Here is a 23,425-nt window from a genome sequence, read left to right as displayed (position 1 = left end):
GTGCAAATCAATAGTTCTTTATTTCATAAAAGAGTTCATCTACTTCTGTTACTTGGCTTTGAGAAGAGTCTTTAGCAAGGGAGTGTCTTCCTGTTCTCAAGAGCCCGTCTGCCAAAGGAAACACTGACAAGAACATCAAGGCTCCAGAGGAACTGCTTGTGCATTCACACATGTTTTGAACAAACAAGATTCTGTAGAGTAAGAGTTTACAAGGTTTTAAGGTAAGTTTATTTCTAAATGAATGTTGACATAACAGAATAGAAAGTTTAAATACAATATTTGTTGCAATTTATCAAGTCCTACATACAGGATGTATGAAAAGCATACAATGTAACTGCATTGTTTATACAGTATATATGAAAACTGTATCCCAAAATACTTTCCAGAGTATCTGGAATAATCACAAAAGAATACTTATCATGGTACAAATGTAGTCATACAATTGACTTATATTTAATGCACTTTCTGGGACCTATCTATATGGCTTTTATTGATGTTTACAGAAATTTTACTAGTTTCTAATGTTATAGTACTAATTAACTCAAATTGACAAAATTTATATAAAGTTTTACAGTCCTTTCAGTCAGATTTGTTACTATCTATGCTAATTTATGTTGCTGCTGATTTGACTGGAAAGTTCTACATTTTCGTGTAACACAACTATATAAATACTGTTCCTCTCCTGTTCTTCACACTTACCAGATTTAGACCAGTAGTCCAATCAAATGATGGTAAGCTGTCTCATTACATGTCAAAATGCTCTTAAAATATAGTGCAGATGTCAATCCTTATTTGCTTTGGAAAAAAACCTCATCAAATAGTCAAGACAGAATTTACACAGAAAAATTCAACACCTGCCTGCAGTCTTGGTAAAGTCTTGAGCAGACGATCACCATTTTGCAAGTCTCAGGGTTCAACAGCTTGCAGTATTTTCAGAGCAGATCCTCAGGAGGGTATAAGAAGGAGAATGAATTTTCTTTTGAAGTCTGTGTCAAATCAACATCTGTCCCTCTCCTATCATTCACTGAGCACCTCACAGTCATCAGGTTCTGCTTTCTGAATTCTGGCCAAAACCAGAGGAATTAAGTATTTTTACTTATTTAAATTTGTCAGTTTATATCTTTTACAACAACATGCATTTCTTTTTATATATAAATAACACCTTCACCCAATCATCTTAAGTTTGAAGGTAACTTTCACAAACCAGGTTCAGAATTAAATTCCTGAAATACAGAGGGAGTATTTGGGCATTAAAAAAATGCTAAAAATAATGAAATGAACTAAAGCTGCATCCCTAATGGTCATTATTAGTATGGACATCGGGATTAGTTTTTATTGTCTTTCTCGTCAAAAAGAGATACTGTCCAAACATTTGCCGTTAGCAACCACTAGAGGGAGACGGGATTACACAAGTACAAAGCTCATCTCGGAAATTTGAGTCCTCTTTCGTGCTCATCAACATACACTTCCAATTTAAATGTCTTCTCACTTAGAGTTTCACTTCATGATCTTAGTTGTTCATAACCACAATTCATCTAGTTATTGATCGAATTAATTGTTATTTGGGAACTTTGTTCAGCAAACTCATTCTCCCAAATTCACTCAAGCATCAAAACTTCATTCAATCACAAATTCCCCCTGCTCGGTTAAGGCTACAGCTTCTCGCTCTGTCAGCTGCTTCCATAACTTTGGCATTCAGGTACAAGACAATTCCTCTGCTTTGCATAATGAGAGGGAGCTTTGTCTGAGGGCTGTTTTATAGCGAGCAGACTTTATTCTCAGGGACCTTCTCTTCAAGCCCTTTCCCACTCCAGAGGTTTTGCACCTCTTCTCTGGGGGAAGCTACTTAAGCAAATGTTTTTATTATTTTTAAAACAAACATTGAGCAGCTGTTAATGTTTGCAACTTCTATACCAGTGAAGATTACAGGCTTCCTTCACACAATAGATACTTTACCTTTTTGTTAAAGGCTTTGACTGCAATTATTTCTTGATTTTTATGCATAATACAATACATAATATTGTGTTTGACTTTTTAGAAAGAATGACCATTTTAAGTTCTTAGGAGTTCAACATGTTGCGAGGAAGAAAATAGCTTATGCACAAAAAGAGGATGATCTGAGCACAAAAGCTGGAGAAGCTTGAGCTTTCCCATTTGATTTTGTATTTGCTTTGATTATATAAAGCAATTCAGGCTCCTGCAAGATACTGATACCACATCAAAATATCCTTCAGTCCATCCTCCAATACATATATAGTGTATATATATATATACATACATAGTAGTTAAACAGCAGAGCTGCAGAGTAACCAAAGTTCTCTAACAAATTCAGAAACCCATGAAATAATGCAGGAACAAGATTTGGATTATGAGGTCAATATTATAATTTTAAATACAACTCTACTGTGTATACTTAATTTGAGCAGACAGTACTGAACTTCAGAACTTGCATTAGACTGAAGATAAAAACAATCACTTTGTGAAGCCCTGTGGCGAGGTGAGTACCTCCTGGGATTGACATTCAATGTAAGAACAATATTAAGCATACAAAACGTAAGTTGTTTGTTTTCTATAGCAGTTACTGTAATTGAAAGAAAACAATGCCCTTCATTCATGTTAATAGAACTACAAGAAACTACTCGTAATTCATACCTGCTGGTACTCTGAGGTCAAGGATAAGATTTTAAGTGCTTGGGGGGATGTGGGGGGGCAAAGGGGTGGTAGGGAAGAGTACTCGAAAATTAAAATCCTGATTCAGGATTGCTATTGCTGTAGGAATTGCAGGAACACGTTTAGGTTGCTAGAGAGAAAATTCTGTTTAATGGAAATTCCTTCCTCTAATGGAAAAGTAAATTTTTAAAAGTGACAGGGATTTCTCTACACAATTACTATTGAATGTATCACCAATAGTCACTCTATCCCATGACTGAGGAAGTGCAAACCAGTGCCTCAGTCCAACAAAGCCAAATCCATTATAATCTGCTCTATCGCTTACTGTCTTCAGCAACAAACACAACATTCATCTGCATGTGTTGAGGGAATTGTTTGAAACAGCCCAGTTGCATCTCTCCCCCCCAGCAAAGAATGCTGTTTACAAGTGAACTTCTTCCAGGTGAACAGAGCCCGCAACGGTACCAGGTCTCTACAACAGGTGTGAACAGCACTCGCACTTTGTACCCAGGCATAGGGAGAGCTTTCAGACTAATGCCCTCTACCAGTGTTGTTTCAGATGCTGCTTCTAGTAGTATTGAAAATGAAATATATTAGAGCTTCATTACACAAGCAGAATTACAACACAATTGAAGAAAACAACTGTACAGCTATACAAGTCCTTCCTTACAGGCATTTGAAATGACACATTGCACTGGAGAAATTCTAAAGAAGCAATATTGACTGCTGTTTCACTCATCCTGCTTCTTCCATATCCCCCTCACAGTTAATGTCAGTAGTAACTTCAGATATGAAGTTACTAAAAAGCTGCTTTCAGGATAAATTTAGCAAGACTCCATGCTGCTGTTCTTCTCTATGACTTGATAAAAGTTTATCTAATCAAGCTGCAAAGGCGCAAGATATTTGCTCGCATTTAGAAAGCACATTGACTTGAAAGCTCAAGATGTACTGTTCTTTGTGTTAAATTCCAACACTCTCTTGAATGGGGTGTACGTCCTCACCGGCCGTGCACTTTCAGGAGATCTTCTGTTCTCAGTACTTGTACTGTTAAGGAGACAAGAAAGAGCTTACAGAGTTAATGTCAGAGTATCAGACAGCTGGCCTGGAAATGCCACAGCAATGAACTTGTGCCTTGTTAGTTATATTGAAAGGCTAAAATTAAACTATTTAGTGTATTTAATATGTTCCATATTTCTTTTCTAATGCTGCAAATAATATTGCATAAAAACTGTGACAGATACTGACAAGTTTACAGGTAGGCATCTGCTGGAGCTCATACTGGAATGTCCAGCAATACGGCTGCTAGGACTAAGGATCCTGCAACAATAAAGATTGCAGTACTACATTTAAGGACACAATCAATTGCGAAGAGTAACTCCATAAAATCCAAACTGTATAGGAGTGATTTTCTGCAGGGAGATAAATCTCAAAAATAGGGAAAAAATCAGATAAGCAGGGGCTGTGGTAACATACAGAGGGTCCCCAGAGACAACAAAGATAGCTTTCTGTTGGCACCCTGGGTGAGGAACACTGGTCTTGAGGTTTCAAAACTCACGCCATTAAAATATCCTCTAGGCTGAACACTGAAATGAGTGTATTTTTATTTTTAAATTGGGAAGGAAATTTTAGTTTGCATTTGCAGCTTGCTGATTTCATATGCTAATTTACATTCCTCAAACTAAATGATGCAATTTGCACAGTTAAGATGAACACGTTTACTTGTTGGTAACAAAAGTAATGTGCAATGGTCCTCCTTACCTTAATACTTTGCTTTCTGTTTTGCCCTTTGCTCTTGTGACTTGGGGGGAAGACTGAAGTGCAAGTCCACAGCCTTCCTCCCAGGGCCCAGTGCAAGCCTGTTGCAGCGTTCAGGGCACAGAACAGGCAGGAGGGAAGGCCCGACGTCTGGATGTTTACAACACCAGGCTGCGGAGCTGCTGGCCACCACAGATCAGAGACAACCACTCCACTGCAGATGTGGTAATGATACTGCACTGTTTTCTTGGCAGTCTTCCACCTGGGGCTAGGATATCTCCGGAAACTGCTGCAGCCCTGAACTGTTACTGTTGGTGTTACCTGCCCTTTAAAACGGTCCAGGACTCATGCCCAGGACACAAAGCCCGCATGATGCCCCAGCCTTAGGGCAGAGCTGTCCCTTGTCTTCTGCTGCACTGCCAGCAGACACCTTTCATCAATATTTTCCCATATTTTACAAAGTCAGATCTCTTGACTTCTTTACTCCCTGCTTAAATCATCTTGCTGTAAATAAGTACTTGCCAAGGGTTTGCAATACATTTGCATCTTCAAAAAAAAACCAAACAAGCAAGCAAACTACTCTATAAGTAATTGAAGTACACTCCACCTAGTAGATGTGCTCTTTTAAACTTAGCAAAACTCCACAATCCACTCCAACAGCTTATCAGCACAATGGTTTACTAATACAGCACCAATAAGGGACATTATGAAAAAGCTTCCTATGAACAAGCATAAAAAGTAAATACCTGTATGGAAGATCACATCCTACACCAGTATCTCTGGTTTCTACATTGGTCTTTGGTTGGTTTTCCATTAAGTAGTCCAATTTATCTTGTAATTCTTTATTCTGGAAAACAGTAGTTTTCATCACAAGCTTACTTTATTTAAGTTATGTCAATTAAACAAGGAAATAAAAGTGCACATTGGCTTATCCCCACAAGAAATAATGTAAAAGTGTTTATTGAGAAAATAAAGGAATCCTTCATTTGGGGGAAAAAAAAATTAAACTAACAGTTTTATTCAGAGGCTTCTGTTTTAGGTAGTTATAGTACTGTTATAAAATTGTATGTTAAGACACTTAGCATGAATATTGAGACTTTGTATTACATACATTCCTCATGTGACTGGTGTCATAACTTTGATTACCATACTGAAGAACAGCCAATACATGTAGTAAATATGCATCCAGATAACATCAGGTGACACTGGTTCAAATTTTATTTGGTTTCATAAAATAATCACAATAATATAAACTCAAAAGGTAATACCTTACCTCACATTCTAAGAAGGAAATTTTTTCTAGAAGCTGTATTATAAATAATTCCTTTTCTTTCACTTTCTTCTTTAGCATTTCAATCTGTGAAGAAAAATAAAGACATTTAGTCTAATGGGAATGCGAAGAGGAGGAAAAAGACCTAGATACCACAGGAAGAAAATATGTTTAATTTTATTGTCCAGCAACAACTGAATATGTGTACATATTTGTAAGATGCTTTAATCCATGGATTAGCTACCATCCCATACAATTAGGATCTTCTATATAAAGACGATACACATATACTAACATGGCTTTTAAGAATCTGTATCCTTCTTGAAAGAGAACTGAAATTCAGACATTGTCACGTAACAAAGCAACCTATGGAAAACTCCATCTCTGATTCAAAGGCCATTTGCTCTAGTCAGTTTTAACTACACCCAAAAATATGTTGCACATTTGCTAGTTTCTTGAAGGTCTGATTTGTTCAGTTATTTCCTGGCATACCAGACTCTTGGAAAAAAAAAGTGCATTTTCATTTTATACTTAGGGAATGGAAAGGAGTTATTTACAAACATTCATGAAAATTAAAATAAAGTTAGCTGCACCAGAAGCATTGCATTCATACTGTTGTACATGGGACAGAAGACCATCTTCGTTATATTCTGGGATTTCTGCTGCTCATAGAGCCACACAGGAACTTTTGCATTAAATCCTTCCCTGCTACCAGCAGGTATGACCAGAGAAAATGCGATTGTATACGAATCGCTTGCTGCTGGCCCAAAGCTCTTCTGATTGTGTGGAAACGTCTTTCTAAACCTCCTAAAGCTACAGTTTTCCTCTTCCATTCTTTTGAACCCTTTGCTTATAGCAAGATTTGCTGTGTGAGGCTCACAGTGTTATCAGCAATAGTCTAAGAGACTCATTGCTTGGCACAGAGGTGAGTTCCTTTCGGCTGACTGCATTTAGGACACAATAGCATCTTGTGCAAACAAAACAAATTTTCTCCTTGAACCAAAGGAAAAAGTCACTTGTTATTCTCTCTCAACCCCTGCTGACCACACCTACTAAAATAGTGGCTAATAAAAAGAGCATAACAAAACAACAGCTTAATAACAAATATAATTGTTCCTGATTCCCTCGGAGCCAGTCCAGGTCATTACTCACAGACGGCTGCAGACACACACCACATCACAGGCACAGAAGACAAGGTGCTTCCTAGTTACAGTCTACTTCAGATGCACAAAGCAGCGTTACAAATATTTCTAAGGAGAATAATCAGAAGTACTTCGAGGGACCAGTTTGAGGGAGAAGAGGGACTCTGCATCATGTTTGTGTGTAGGAACTGGGAGAGGAAGGATTTCCCACTGTGTCCTCTGCTGATTCTTGTCCTCCAGCAACAGCAATGAAAGCTGATAGCAGATAATCTTTTTGTTCTAAGTGTTAAATGGTGTCAGGTGAGTAATTTTTCCAATTTAATTTCAATCCATCTTTCTTCAACAAGCCATTTTAGGTCAGACAACAAGAAAGTCAAAAACCAAGCAGTGCGTTCTCTAAGGCAATCGTCTCCACAATTCATTAAAGATCTAAAAAGTTTCTGATCTTAAGCATGAAAGCAGAATCAGAAGTAAACCAAGCTAGTAAATGGATAGGCCACGTCACAAATGAAATGCCAGAATCTGCCATGCTCTGCTTCTAGTAAAGTCTTCATTACTGTATGTATAAAAAAGCGCACCCCTTACAGCTATGGTAGATGAGGGAAGAAAGATATTCAAACTGCCATTACAGCACTAGAAAAGTGTGTATCCCACACATTCCTTCACATTCTCGGGCAATATGCCAACAGTGAAAAAAAAGCCCAGATTTATGCCTATAGCTTTTTTTTATCACAAGAAAACTATAAAAATACCTAGGTATAATAAAAAACATGTATTTTCTATAAAACTGCACATTAAGTGAAGTAGCTTTATTTTGCCAGGTTATTGATTGGCTGTGGGCTTCACTGATACAATTTTAAGGAAAAAAGTAAAAACTATTTATTAGTAAAAAATTCAGAGGACTTTTACTAAACTGAAATAATTGTGTAGAACAGCCAAACTGAAATTGAGGAAAACTCGGATACATTAATTTTCCTGGCAGTCATTATGTTATGTTGATATGCAAGAAAGACCAATTCTAAATACTTGGGTCACATTTCCCATGCCCTCTCACCTGTCACTTTTTAACTCTTTATCTTAAAATTAATTTTGTGAAAAATAAAAACTCAAAATCACCAGTGTGAAACTATTCAGCATGTCTGGAAACAATGATTAATACAAATATTCACAACCTGCTAAAAGAGAATGATAAAATACTCAGGGGTACAATAATCAAACCAACAGTAGTACAATCACTCTCCCAAAAGTTTACTACTTGGTATTAGGAAACATTTCAGCCCAAACATACAGAACTATGAAAAAAATGAAGGAAAACAAATACACCATTTAAACAAAACAATGAAAAGTTATAAAACCAACTCAATTTTAATTTAGCCTCCATCAGTTATTACATCACATTGACAGAACGATCAGTTATTACTTGGAAAAGCTAAAATGTAAACTCTATACAGCATTTTCAGCTGAGCAGTTACAGAATGTGAGTGCTACCACCATCCATCTTTCTTAAAATAAGGTTATTTCTTTTTTCCTTGTTTCTTTTACTTTAAAGTGCATGTAAAAACTACTCATGACATCTAAAACTATTATAATTTCAGTTTTCAAATCACAGAAACACAAAGGTGGTAGCATTTTCAGAAAATCGTAGAACATATTTTGATCTTCATATTTAATTACAATTTTGTTTAATAGGACAACTAAATTAAGTCAGGTCTATCTTCACTGGTTCAATAGCTTCAGTCCTGCCAATAAATTAAGCTTCAGAAAAGATAAACTCTTATTTTAGGACTTCCAAGTGGGTCTTCTCTATCAAGATTCTGTTCTCCTACTATGCATACAAGGAAATAACTTTAACACCAGTAATCAGTATGACACAAGATGACTGAAGCCAAGAACAGATATCTGATCAGGGGAGGGTTTTGCCCTGACAAATACCCAGTCTTGTTATTGAAGATAATATGCCTCATCAGCTGCCTATTCTGGTTTTTACATCAAACACAAAATATTTCTGTTTCTAAATAAGTGACCGAATTAGTATTATCCAAAAGCAAGACCAAACTCTTGTGTTTCAAAGACATTTACCTTAAATTACATTCACTCTATGATACAAATGTTTTAAGATGTGAAATAAACTGTGATGGTAACCATTATGGTAACCATTATGTATCATATACAAATAGATTTAGTGAAAGTTAAAAATTAAACTTATATTTGCTTATTCTTCACATTTGCTACAGAAGAGACACAAGCTCCCTAAGCATGTTTTTGAGTTATTTTAACTAGAATAGCTGAAGGCAAAAATAACATCACAGACACCTTGAAATCTAACAGAGAATACAATAAGAAGGACCTTGATAAACAGCTTCCTCCCCTTCCCAAACACAAACCTGAACTCCAAAAAGACAATTTGTAATTTGGCAGGAATGTTTCTGCTTTTGGTTTGGTTGGGGTTTTTTTGTTGGTGTTTTTTTTTTTCTTTTCTTTTTTGTTTGGTTGGTTTGGTTGGTTTGGTTTGGTTGGTTGGGGTTTTTTGTGTGTGGTGGGGTTTTTTTTGGTGTGTGTTTTGGTTTGGGTTGGGTTGGGGTTTTTTTCTGAGAATCTTCTGGGGACTGGCAGACTGAGTGGTACACAACATTACTCCTTCTAACATGTTTACATAGTATCATTCAGAACCCATTAAACCGATCTACTTTGTCCCTCTGAAAAATTATGCCAGAATTTTAAAATACACCTTCTCTTCTACAGTATGGGAAAGAGAAAATGTGGTACTATATCACCATACACACAGAGACTTACTCTAGCAGTAAAACAGAATGACAGGATGGAATAATTAGACCATGCAGATTACAGATACAGTAAGGCTGTGAATTGGGTAACATATAAAACCTTTTGGTGGATCTTCAGAACATCGTGAACTCAAAGACACAGCCACGCAGACCAAATACATTTCAGGAGAAATAAATCCAGCAGTGGCTAAACCGAGAGGCTGTTTCAGCTCCAGGAAAGGAGTCCTGTGGTCCGTGCTCCCCAGGTGCAGCAGTGACCTTTTGAGGCTGCTGCAGAAGGACAGCAGGGCCAGAACATCGCAGGGTACCTGTGTGACTCCCCATGCTGCACCCCAGACATGTGGCCAACTAGTTGTCTCAGCAGCTACTTCAGTCTGAGGGCTGAAACAACCTCCAAAGTTGTGACACACCTTTAAACCTCCCCACAGGCCTGACATGAATGACACATCCCACCACAGTAGTTTACTACAAAAAAGTTTATTTACTGAGTAAGGACTTGAGTACACACCACTTTATGCCATTAGCAGTCAGCAAACCTGATTTGATTAACCCTTGAGGGGATATGTCACAGGAAACCAGGAAAAACAGGGACAACTTTAGGGGATTATATTAATATATTACTATATTAAATAAAATGCAACCTTAATTCAATACATTTATAAAAGTCCAATTGCATAAAGCAGAAGTGACAGTTTCCTTTGAGAGAGGAATGTAACAAGAACACTGGATCATACTGCCTTACTACTTAACGTCACTTTGATTTTTCCATAAAATTTTAGTTATGGCAAACTAAAATAAGATCATAACACAGCACCACAAACATGTATTGCACAAACCCAAGTCTTGACAGTGTCTTTGTTTCAAGGAGCTGCGTAAAGCAAGAAGAAAACTAGCAGGTGACAGGGCAATAGATTTTGACTTTTGGTTGAATATAAGGTATGAAGAAGGAAAGGAGAAGCAAGGTAGGTCAAACACAATACCGAACTGAGGGCCTAAGTCATGGCCAGAAGCATTTAGGGATAAGAAGGAATCAGTGCAAGCCAAAGACTCTCAGCTTCCATGGAGTGGTTCTTGGATCTGAGTAACTTCTGGACTGACTCCAGGACAAAATTATCACCAACATGTTCCTACGTTTTCTTTGCTCAGTGCACAAGGCCTATAATCCACCTCATCCTTGCTGTGTCTGCAGACGTCAGCATTTCAGCTCACTGCAAACTCAGCAACTTGCTCCCAAATCTGGCTTTCGCACCACTACTCTCAGATTTCTCCATCATTTTCTACAAGCACTATTCAGGTACATCCTTCAGCCTCTCCTCTGAGGTGCCTAGATAGAATTTCCCTAGCACTTATCTCTTGACCTGACTTACACTGTCAGACTGACTAGCCGTTCTTTTCCCTCCACGTTTCTACCAGTATTTCTACAATCTTCACATCCATGTTAAGCAGTCAAATAAAACTGGCAACCTACTTAGTAATGACCCACTCATTCCTTTCAAAACAGCTCTGCTAATAGTAAAAATGTGAACTTAGCAACCCTGGGCCACATCATCACCCTTTTTCCTATAATTTCATTCTTTCTTATGTCCACCACCCCAGTGTATTAGTTGTTCCTGCTTTCCCTTCTCCTACTGGAAGACATCTGACTATTCCAAAACTGGGAAGGGAAGAGCTACAAGGCCCAAGCTACAGTTTGTAATTTATGTGGTCTGCCAGCAACTGAGGGGGCATCATGTGCTCTGAGGCCGCCCCAGGGGCTGGGGAGCAGAGCGTGTTCCCCGCAGCGCTGTCACAGGAGAGGTGAACTCCCTGCCCCATTCACTCAGCACACACACGCTGCTCAGGAGCTCTGCGCCTGGTGACGGGCCAGTGCGGGGGGTGCACGTGAGCTCAGCCCTTCAGCCACCCCACTGTAATCCCTGGAATTTGGCTGTTGGACACAGCAAGGGCACCTGATCTCTCCCCATCATGGCAGGATCCCTGAAGTTCCCTGCAGATTGTGTTGGGTGTGCAGCTTGCATTTCACAGGCACATTGCAATTTCTAATGATCTGCATCAGCACATGCAAAGTAAATCATCCTGAATTTCTCCAGTGGCTCAGCATGAATATGGCCACAGCACTTCTTTTCAAGCTCTCTCCTACTTGAGTCAGCCCTCTTGCTGTTACCACCTCTACGCTTTTGCCTCCTTCCAAAACCTTGAGGTCATTTCTCTCAAACTCCCTCAGCTTCCAGATTGTCACCTTATCTTGTAGCAACCCCCAGAAAATTCAGTCCTTCTTGTCCATCCCATCAATGAAGATCTGTTTCTCACTATTGCACTTGCACAGAGTCTCCAATACATCTCCTTAAATACCAAACAAAATTGTCATGCTATTATACTTGAATGGACCGTGTAAATACTTTCTAGGAAGAGCTGCACTTCTGAATGTCTCTTGCTCCACCACACAACTAAACTTTGCTTCAGTAAGACGGAAAGCTAGATCTTTGAGTCAACAGCATTAAATTGATCTCATGGATAGAACACCCAAGAACAGCCAAGAGGAGAACTGTGAGATCTAAAAGAATGAGTCTCTAAACAAAGAGATGCGAGTAGTGATATTTGAACGAAAGTCAACAGAATTGCAAAGTAATTAAAGTAGAAGGAAAAAGCATCTTAAGAGAGAATTAAAGTTGTTTTCAAATGTAGAGCCTTTATAAAGAAAGTCTGAATCAGCAAACTTTATTCTGTGTACTCAGACACAGTTCTGAAAGCTTGAAAAATACAGTGATCTATTGGATTGGAACAGAACCAGCTGTTAGGTAAACTCAGTCAACATTTACTACTTGATATTATAATCCATTAGTTTAAAATATTTATCAGAACATGACAGTGTTAATATATTTAAGTATTATATATTATTCAAGTATCATGTATTTTTCTTATTCATCTACCAGTAATAGATTGGGCATCTGTAACACTGATACAGAGACATGAACAAACTGGTCATTAATATGACTAAACACAGGACAAACACATCCTATATGATACAAAACAAGACAGACAAGACGTTGCAACAGCAGCCTGAATTCTCAGAGGTACTTGCTGTACAAGGAGAACAAGATTTTGCTCAGTCCAGTATTTCACTGGACCTTAAGTCGTATTTATCAGAGGCTAGACAAGAGTGCTGACATTTTTTCAGGGAACATAATACAGTAAGTAGGAGTGAGTACCTTTGCCTTTTAGTCCTCCTTAAATCACTTGAGCAACCCCTCAATACTTTTTGTATTTTAAAACTTGTATTTAAAGAAAAAGTAAGAACTGATTAAGTTAATACAGCAACTTAGAGACCTTCCTAAACTAACGAGTTGTATGACCACATGACACCACTCTTTGATGTACGTGTATTGCTAATGCAGACTCGCAGGGCCTAGATGTCCTAATGAGTTATAAAATTTGGCATATTGTCTAACAGTTCAACCTACCTTATTAAAAGCTACCTTAGTAATGTGTGAGTTTGCTAATTAATGACTTGGCCAGGCAATTCCCAGCTGAAAGAGCTGATGCTATGCACATACAAACACTCATACCAAACAGCAGCAGCAATTCTACTTGTGCCAATAGATAAGCAATGGATGGCATTGCTCAAGTCCACTGAGGCATGCCAAATGCTCCAATGGGGGGGTGGTGAGTTATTTATGTGCTGCCATTTATCTTCCTCCTACAAGCTCCCAAGGCGGCTTTCTCTTTCTACATCCGCTGTTTTGTTGTTGTTGTTGCTTTGTTTTTACAGTAGGTACTAGGCAATGCAGATTTTGGTAAGTAAAAATTCGGCTTCCGTCTGTGGCTGGTAATTCCATCTTCTCATCTTCTATGCTTCTGTGTGGCTTCTTTAACTTGACCTAAAATTGAAACTGTACTTGCACACTACAACTGAGATATTTGGCTATATATCTGGAGTCAGAGTATCTTGACACAGAACTTTTCAGATGGTTAGTAAGCCTTTGGTGGGAAAATTTCTTCTTTATTCCCCATTCGTGCAATACAAAGCATCTTCTGTATTTGGGATATCATTTGCTCATTTGCACTTTGTCCTTTCATGCAAGTATCTTCCACAACAGAACAGGATACAGCTTCTCGCTTGTGTCTGGTCACCATTTATTATCCAACGAATCTGAGACTAAAGCTGGAGAACAGCTCATGGGCCATGACCTAGAGACAGTTCAATTCAGTAGTTAGGGGAATTTCATGTGAAATCTGAGTTCTGTAGATAATTTATTGGCACGGAATCACATATCCTTTTCTCAGTGCCCTTCAGAACAGCTCCCTAAATCTGCATCAACTCACTTGCCATGCTTATTTCTTTCCTTCTCCTTCTTCTCAACAATGAAACAATATTACATATAAAATAAGCCTATTGTACCGTGAAACTGCAAACCATTTCAATGCCAGTTGCAAAACTTCTAAACTAAAGCTCTCTTAAATCTCTCCGCATTTGAAATTGAAATCAAGCCAGGAAATACTTTTGTCACTGATTTAAAAATCAATGTTTTGTATTTCATTTGAAGACTTTTAGCTGTATCTTACACTAAACTCTCTACTATCTTGTACACTGGCACAGACAGGATAAGCTCACTGACCATATTAAATGGCTAACCTTAAAAACAAGCTTTCCCCCCTCTCGCAGAACAACAGTAATTTCAACCCTGCAAGAAACAATGTGGTAGCAGCTTCCCATGCCCTCTCATAGCACCTCTGTGCCTGCATCTGCCTGCCCAGTTCCATCTCTGCATTGGAAACTGCTTAGTGGAAGGCCCTGAAGTCTGTATGCTTCCACCTTTCACACTGTGAGTCTCTCTGCAAATTCTTCCTCTCATCGAACTGGCTTTTTTCTGGCTTGTCTTTTAAAGTCTCTCTCTGCCCAGCCATACTTTAAGATGGCTACAAGGGTAAGGATTAAAACAAAGAACAACAAAAAAAATTACCAAAACAAACAACAAACAAACAAAACCCCCAAACAAACACACACACAAAACACCACACACAACCCAAAACACACACACAAGCCAATCGAGTCTACCAATATCAATGTTCACTGATCTCAGCACTGAGCTCTGGGTGCCCCACTCCGCCCATCTGTCTCTTACTCCTTTTTTGAAAGCTTGCTGTGTACGAATACTGTGACAAAGGGCTGGGTTTCTACACACCTGCCAAATGCAGGTCCTGCACTTTCAACAGCCAGCACTATGTGTAATATGTACTGCAATAAGATGGGAACAAATAGATTCATTTAACAAACGAGTTCAATACAGGGATAAATCTGTCAGCCTTAAATCATCTGCAATCTCTCTCTAACAAGAATATGAGACTTTAGGAGTATGCAGGATAACTTTCTGCTCAGCTGGTGCTCTAGTGGGCTGCAATCTTGGTTCTCACAGCAGAGAAGCCCTATGGGGCTGAAAAACAGGCATGTGTGGGATCTAACACTCAGAGATGTTGAAGATCCGACTCCAGGAAACTTCATTTTATTTCTTCCATTTGTTTTCTTCTGAAAGTTACTTTCAATGCTCCTATTTAATTTATGACTGGTCGGACTAGGTCAGGTTGGAAAAGTTTCTATTGATGCCTGCGATGGAAGGATTTATTTTCTGAGAAAAAAATATGAGCAAATTATTCCTTTGCTAAGGATATAAGCACACTGAACTGTGATTTTCCTTCTCTGCCTGGGTTCAGTTCCACAGGTCACATATCTACTGCATTCAGTACCAACAGGATGGGTCCCGTGAAAAGGAAGGCTTTAATACTCTTTTCATCCATGGCCTCCTACATTTGGTGCTTCTCTGCCAGCATCTCCTTTCATGCATGCCTGGATTAGGATTGACCTCCTAACAAATTTTTGAATACCACCAAACTAGCACTGGAGGTGTTGGAGCTGCCTACTGCATCACAAAACTCGACCATAAAGCTTCTCTTTCATGTCCTCCTGACTGCTTGCTGTTCTTTGTAAATGTCTTGCATCTGTCACTTGATAAGCCATCATCTTTCCCTAAAAAGGCCTGAAGAGCAATCTGTTTTGTGATTTTTCATCCAGCAGATTCATCTCAGTACTCATCCAATTTTGAAAGTTCTCCATATGAGTTTGAAGTGGCATCTCTTGTTTGTTCAGCATCCCTTTGAAATGATGTTCATTTCTGTAGTTGCACTTTGTCTTAATTGGAGTTGATAACAGCATAAACCCGCTGTGGTTTACACTGAAAGAATAAACTCCTCATTTATACTTCAGATCTATGTTCAAATATTCCAAAACTAATAATAAATAAAGGTCATCCTGTAGTCAAGCAAGCATAGGCTTAGCCATCATTCTCACCTAGTTCATGCAGTAGCTTTGTTTCAGCTTCTAACAAAAGAACTGCTGATAATTTTGAATATTTACTTTCTTTTCACTTCTCTTCTGAGTTTCCCATGTTAGCCTGTTCTCATTTATTGTCAGGCGACAGAGAAGGTAAGCTTTTCAGAAAGCAGGCTTTCTAGCTGCTTTGATCTTTCTTTCTTTCTTTCTCAATTCTATTATTTAAATGCAAGATATTGATTATTATAATACCCTCATAAACTCTAAGATGGAATGTTAATTTACAGATACCAGCCATGAAAGTATTGCAATAACACATAATATGGCGGGTTTTCATGACACTTTCAGAGATATTCCTAACTCCAGCACAGGCCTTTCAGATAGCATTCCTTTTCCACAGCCTACCTTTTAAGTATTTTTGTTGCTGCTTTCTCAGCTTCTACAGCACTGTTAGTAAGTGTTGCTTAAAGTGAGCCTAAAAGTAGTTTCCTAATACTATTGCTTTTCTAATATTTATGTAGAGAAGAGCACAAAATCATGAAAAATACAACATCTGTGGATAGCTCAGGGCATACACATCTGAAATGCTTTTTATCTGCCTCCACGGTGGACAGCTACTCTTCTCTGTACTATTAAAACTGCCTTTAATTAAAACTATCTTTTAATTAAAAGAGTCCAGTTTAAAACAGTGCATGCCAACTATATTGTAGGTATTTCCTCAAACACAGTACAAACACAAACCATGGATAGCACAAAATTTAAAAAAATTTAAGTGCCTAATGTATTTGGTACCATGTGACCTATTAAACCTCTGTTACAGGAGTCTTTAGTTCACTCAAGGAAAGTGAATTAAAAGAAAAACTGAATCACAAAAGGACTAAAGGAGAGAACAAAAATATACTCCCTGTGGCTGCATGGCAGTCAAGGATTTGTACAGAGATTTAATTGATTTTGAAATGCAGGTATTCAGACATCAATTAAAAGTAGGCATATTTGACTGCTAAGTAGTAACTTGGTTATCTGACATTCTATTTGTTAAATACAGTAACCAGAAAGTCTAGAAGGGCTTTCTGTGTATATAAGACACCAGCAGATACATTATAAGGAATCACCAGGATAAACTCACCTATTGAACCTAATATTTATGAAATAATAATCACTGTCCCAAGCTTTATACATGTTTTTGCCAAAACACCCAATGGAACCAAAAGTATTTGTTACACCAATGCAGCCCACTAGAGGTCAAGTTACATCAAGCAGTTTAAAATACATTTAGAAATAAAGGGCAAAGTTTAGGCCATCTTCCTCTCTTATATTACTAGAATTGTCTGGGTTGCCACATCTATAACAAAGTGACAAGTCCTTTAGAACTTTTGGTTAAAGCAAAAAAGCTCATAATATGACGGTGGGTTTACAGAGATAAAAAACAGATTAAAGAATTGTTCCCATAATCCATTAATTCCATGGATCAGTTTATTAGATTGGAGAAGTTTTCCTTACTAGAATACCATGGTATAAAGATTGTTATCTCAGCTTTAGACTACCTGCTGTAATGCTTGAAAATAGTGAAAATGGAAAGCTGCATTAGAAATAAAACCTCAAGACTTTATACCAGTCTTCTATAGTGATGATATGACAGAAGAACTTTAATGCAGAGATAGATATTTTTGCATCCTTCTGTGTAAAAGACACTTAGTATCACACATCTGATTATACAGCAGGACTGCCTCAGAATCTTACAAAACAAAACAGATATAGGTAAATAAATATCTATATATATAATATATACCACTTTGATAAAAATGGAAAAACTCCATGTCTAATCAGAAATCCTCTTAATAGCACATTGTGAATGCAGGAAGAATGCTTTTGGTTAGAATGGTTTCCAAACATTTGGTTTTCTGAATGTGTGATGTCTAAATACAAATAAAAGGTATTTCTTGAATGTCTATCCTCTGTGCAATAGCAGGGCTTAGTGTAATTGTGCTGTCAGTCTGCTTTGTAAAGCTCCAATTTAAACTTAATTTACCTATTTCCCATGTCATTCATCCACTTAGAGAAACAGAAATGTTTGCAATCACAGCCTTCTGGCTGCAAAACAGTTTCTTGGTACGTATGTGGCCTGTAACTTAAAGCAGCTGTCCAGCAGAAAGCCACTTAAAATCTTACAGGAAATTGTTTCAGCCAAGATGATGTCCCAAGACCAGGGTAAAAAAGATGAGTGGTGAAAAGCTGTATTTGCCCCTCTGTTTCTGTGAGGAACCACATAAAAAAAAAAAAAAAAAAAAAGGGCAGTTATTGCCTTCCCTTTCTGTACAGGAGGGAGACGCTCAATGACTAGTCTGCACTGTTTCTGCAATTACCCCCTGAATGCTTCAACTTATGTTGTATTTCCTGGACCACCACAAAGAGTTCCAGAACTAGGGTCAGCCTAAAGATCACAGTATATAAACCACAGCCACTGGATTAAACGGCTTTCACCTGGTCTTCCTGCTCCACTAGCTCCAGATGCTTAACTCATCTTCCACTGTGATTGTCACCAAAGAGGCATAAGGAAATTGCACACAGACCAGAGCTCTCTGTGGATTATGTACTAGAAGAACCAGTGTTCCCCAAAGACTCTGAGGTGTTTTACTAGATCTCACCTCCTCAACCATGTGCTTGACTTTCTTCTGTTGGCAGTGGACCATATCATCCAGATGTTTGATTCGCTCTCTTAGGTTAGCTGCTACCTCCTCCAAATGCTGTGACCTAGCAGAACACGGAAGAATTAGGCATATCAGTGGGGACCTATGTAGTATAAACAAAACAAGAACAACCCTCACAATCACACCATAAATCGGGAAGACTGAGTCAAGAGGTAGGCAAGTCAAATTCCACTGACAGATATCAATTTGTACTAAGTACATTTTCGTGGTAGTCTTTTAGTCAAAAGGGCTGTCTCCACCCAAGTTAACTCACCTTTGTCTTGCATACTGGTGTGCTTACTCAGAGCCTGAAGTGCTGACAATTAAACAACGTGACAAAGCTTATCTCCCTAAGATGTCTGTTTTACCTTGAAGTGAAAGGCACTTGGAAAACTAGATCTTTATCATCAGAAAGACACATTTATCCTGACTTATTACCACCTGCAAACTTTTCAGAAATATATACTAAATAAAAGCCAGGAAGCACATCTGCTGGCATCCTTTTAAAAGCTCTCCTACTACAGGGAAGCCTTGAGTCAAGGATTTGACATGGTTTCCAACAGCAGCAGAATGCACACTGCAGTAGTGTTGACTCATCAACAGCAGAAATTGTTGTAGATGTTTTAAGTTTGTATTTATGGCTTTGGATACATTCTGCATTTCTTCAAATCTGTTTAACACAGAAATTGAACGGTCACAGAACTCCTGCTACAATTTGGTTTGACAGCTTGCCAGAAAAGTAGTTTTATAATATGCAAAGAAACAGAGGAAACTTTTTAAAAAGTTTGCAGCATGTTGGCCATGGAAGCCTCCATTTTTATCTGAATGTATAATTCTTTAAATTCTTCAAAGAATGCAATAGCTTGTTTACAAAATAAACTTCTGTACTCCTAGATTCAGGAGTATGGTGGATTTGAGAAGTGGAGGAGGGGAATCAAAAACAAAAAGTCTTTTCTGACTTTTTCTGTCTGTGAACAGCAGAAGAAACTGTTAAAGCTGCAAATAGAATAACCATTCTAAGGCAAAGCAGCAGATGGCAAACTGTATGCCATGACTCCAATCAATGACTGAATTGTATGCTGTTTCCTCCCAGAAAGAGTCTCCATTAAGTGAAGTACTCTACAGAACTGTAACTGTGGCACTTTGACAATGACTCAAAAAAAATCAAGGCATTGCGCAGGTTTTTCAATCCTGCATATTAAGATCTCACAGGAACCACAATTTACATTTTGATTGCAACTGTAGCACATACTTGGTCTCTCATTGAAAGATTCAGAATTTTAAGCACTGACAGAAGCAGAGCAATGGAACAGAGGTCCTTCCTCAGGTGGAGCTCAAGTGTCTGGTCCGGTACAGACAGGTAAAAGGAGCTTAGGAACAGACTTCAGCTTCTGAACACAGATTAATTGCTTGCATTGCATAGATTGCAACTGCACACTTGCTTGCATTGCTCAAATTCCTGTCTGAACATTGCCTTTACCCTTTTACTGCAGCATAACTTCATGCTCAGTGGACAGAGCAGGATTCACTGAGGTGCGAAGAGTATCTGTTATCCAGAGGTAAAGGAATAAAAACATTATATTTCATCTCCATATTCTATGTTGTATTTGACATCTGTTCACTTTAAATTACTATTTTAACAGGCTGCTGTGAAAAGCTGTTATAACCCTGAAACCAGATAAGCTGGTCACAGACCAATACAACTAAGCAGTAAGATGCTCTCGGCAGGGACCTCCTTTTATGTTTATGCTTCCTACAGAACAACAGGATGCCAAAACCTTAAAACTGAGTTTCTGCATGCCATAGAAATATAACTAATAATCAAGTACAATTATTCAGTCTCTGCTAACAATTCATCTTTACCCACTCAAGTAGTCTCATATAAACTTTGAGTGGCAGATGCAATTTCACTCCAATGGCAGTTAGGCTGTTTCAGTGCTGAATAGATTTCTCATGACACTTTGCCTCTGGCTTTGCTTGAAGCTTTCTTTTGCATGGTCATGATGCTCTGTCAAAGTAGTAGTAATGGATGCACATGCCACCTGTGGGCAGAAACAGCACATCTAGGTGCCACCACACCACTAGATCTTTCTTCTTTTAATAAGCCTCATGCTTTCAAGAACAAGCATTCACAGAGGTCTCACTGCCAAAAACACCCTCACTCTCCCCAAATAACTTCATAGCACTGTGATACTACATGACTGATTTCTTCCACATCTTCATTTTCTTCATGTTCATATGTTAATGTCCACTGCATGTGTAGACCTGCCCCTCCAAGCCTCAAATGTATTCCCTCAAGAGTTCATCTTTTCAAAGGGGATGTCCTACAGCTTCATACAGGACACAGAATCTCTTTTCTTTTAAAACTGTCTTGAGCAATCTAGATGGAGATAATGAAAGTATTCATAGTAAGGATCATGCTGTGCTGAATTTGGGAATACAGATTTAAGAAAAATGCAATCCACAAATAGGTCACAACTTGTTCTGCATGTTTGCATACAACTTTTCAAGACGTGCTCTGCATGTTTGCATACAACTTTTCAAGAAAGGCGCATGGAAGTGGTTTTTGTTGCAAAAATTAATCCTCTTGACATTTTTATGTAATTAACTTACATTCAGATGGACAATCTCTACCAGACTTTAGTTTTAAAGTCACAAAAAGTAAAATTTAGGTATCTTCAGAAACAAACAACCCCCCCCAAAGTTTCCTAGCAATACTAGAAGTTCCACAGACAAGAATATCTCACCTTTCACTGTCAGAATTGTTTTCGGATTTTGCTCCAGATATTTGTATTTCATTTAGTTCAAGTTGTTTTTGCAGCTGGTGACGTTCCTAAAGAAGAAATGTTATCCTTCAGTTCTCCATGTGTGAAAATGTAAAGGCTTCACAAAGCATATTTCATTGCAATTCAAAAGACCATTTGTGAAATTAAAATAGAAACTGATTAAACAAAATTCATTACTTCCTATAGCCAAGGAGCACAGAATGCATAATAACAAAACCAAATTCCCAGCTATGCATGGAAGGAAGTTCAGAGTTTTCAATTTCCTATTCAAAGATGTACAGTTATACTTGAAACTGATATTTTAATAAAAAGATGAGTCATCATGATCTTTAACTACATAAATGTCAAGTTTTCCATGTTATCCTTCCAAAACAATCTCTCAATCCAAGACTGAGACAAAAGGTATTGCTCTATTTTCTTCCCCAAAATATTCCTGTTTGTTTTCCAGGTGTCCCCCAGCACAGTGCTCATGAAGATCTATGAGGACTTGGGGACTGAGTAAACACAAATTAACATGCAAGTCTGCTATCCACTTTAATGGGAATTTAACAGAGGCATTCAGTATACCCTGCAAGTATCAGCCAAACAAAAGCAAACTAAATAAGTGATATGAAGAAACTCATCTGTACTTAAGAACTACATTTCAATCCTTTATTTACTGCATTTTTCTTACAAGTTGTAGGCTGAAGCCCAGATGAAGTTAATTGAGCTACTAAAGGGGCATATAAAGGTGAACGAGTTGTCAGTGTAATCGCTAATTTTACTAATAGACTTGCAAGCATCAGACAAAAGGGGATCAATACAAATGCACATTAGACTAACCAGTCAAGCCAACAAGACTGGCTTATAAAAGTCTCTTTCTCAGTAACAAATATATACTATACTAAAGTTGATGAAAAAACACTTCACTTGTAAGAACAGAAGATTGTATTCCTTCCACTTACTGGAATGTTTTCTTCTGTATTTTGGATAGCAAGGCACAGATTTTTAAAGATAATGAGATGCCTGCTATTGAATGAAATGAGAAATGCCAAAGCACATCCAAGAGCACTGGAGTCTTTTGGAAGGGCTGCTCTTGTACCATTTAGAGTGACTCTATTCAGTCTCAAGACTAAACAATAACATCCGTTCTCAGGTGAATGATACCAGAAAATGAAGAGGAAATTTCACTGTAACTGTTCAGGACAGAAGATACAAAGCTTTTTCAGATACCTGAAAAGGCCCAACAAATGAGATTCAGATGCAGTGTAATATGCAAGGAGAGGTACTATGATGATACTCTTAGATGCAATAATGCATTAAAACAATCATAACCTGACTACTAATCTGAGTTTTGCCCTGGAGCAAAGTCCATAAAAGAGAAGGAAAAGCAGGAAATAAAGTAATGCAAAACCTGCTACAATTAGTTTTACAGTAGTGGTGCCAGTGTCACAAGAGGTAAATGTTTCAAAGCATTTCTGCTTTCAGAGCTTTAAAAGTAAATTGTCAAAAACCTGCTCTCAATTACAGTTTGGTAGGGAACATTTAGCCAGGAGAGGAACAATTAAAAGTTTTTTAATGCTAGCACGGAAGGAAGAACCTACATTTTGGATTAAAACGCAGTAAAAGTGATTTTTTTCCTCTCACAAAATATTTTGAGCCATAATCTAAATAAGATAGGTATCTGCACAGAAGTGGCTGCTACATACCCACAAAAACCCTCAAAACATTTTAGTCTGAAGCTTTCAGTTTAGCATTTCATCCACACATGTAAATATTTGGAGATACAATTCCAATCAGGACTATAAATAGCTAAATAGTAATGACAGCTAATATTAAGTTTCTAGCTAAAACACATTTTAATGGACCTACTAACAGCATTGGTGATTACTTTCGATCATTTGTGATTACTGCTTCCTTAGGCTTAGGAGATCTTGCACACTGAAGGAAGACTGATTGGTCTTTTAAAACTCTTTCTTTCAAATAATGGTTAATCCACTAAATAAATTTTGACATCTTAGGCAACTC

The 23,425-nt window shown here is 37.9% G+C and overlaps 1 protein-coding gene across 4 annotated transcripts in view; it reads right to left on the bottom strand.

Moving 5' to 3' along the window:
* Positions 1 to 214: 214 nt before the first annotated feature.
* Positions 215 to 23,425, bottom strand: part of MYZAP (myocardial zonula adherens protein) — a 62,327-nt gene continuing 39,116 nt past the window's right edge. For 3 of the 4 annotated variants that reach the window (XM_082060757.1, XM_082060756.1, XM_082060755.1), the window contains 5 exons: positions 21,380 to 21,465; positions 18,591 to 18,696; positions 5,699 to 5,782; positions 5,172 to 5,272; positions 215 to 3,714 (listed from right to left, as the gene is read on the bottom strand). In XM_082060757.1, the coding sequence (XP_081916883.1) occupies positions 3,609 to 3,714; positions 5,172 to 5,272; positions 5,699 to 5,782; positions 18,591 to 18,696; positions 21,380 to 21,465 (483 nt within the window). In that variant the 3' untranslated portion in view covers positions 215 to 3,608. Of the gene's footprint in view, positions 3,715 to 5,171; positions 5,273 to 5,698; positions 5,783 to 9,331; positions 9,888 to 10,028; positions 13,809 to 18,590; positions 18,697 to 21,379; positions 21,466 to 23,425 lie in introns of those variants that run through there. The other variant, XR_014184837.1, reaches the window with a different exon arrangement.

The sequence above is a fragment of the Streptopelia decaocto genome (assembly GCF_964273445.1).
Source record: "Streptopelia decaocto genome assembly, chromosome: 9".
Classification (NCBI taxonomy): domain Eukaryota; kingdom Metazoa; phylum Chordata; class Aves; order Columbiformes; family Columbidae; genus Streptopelia; species Streptopelia decaocto.
Note: the sequence above shows the minus strand (reverse complement) of the source record. Positions and strands in the feature narration are given on the sequence as shown.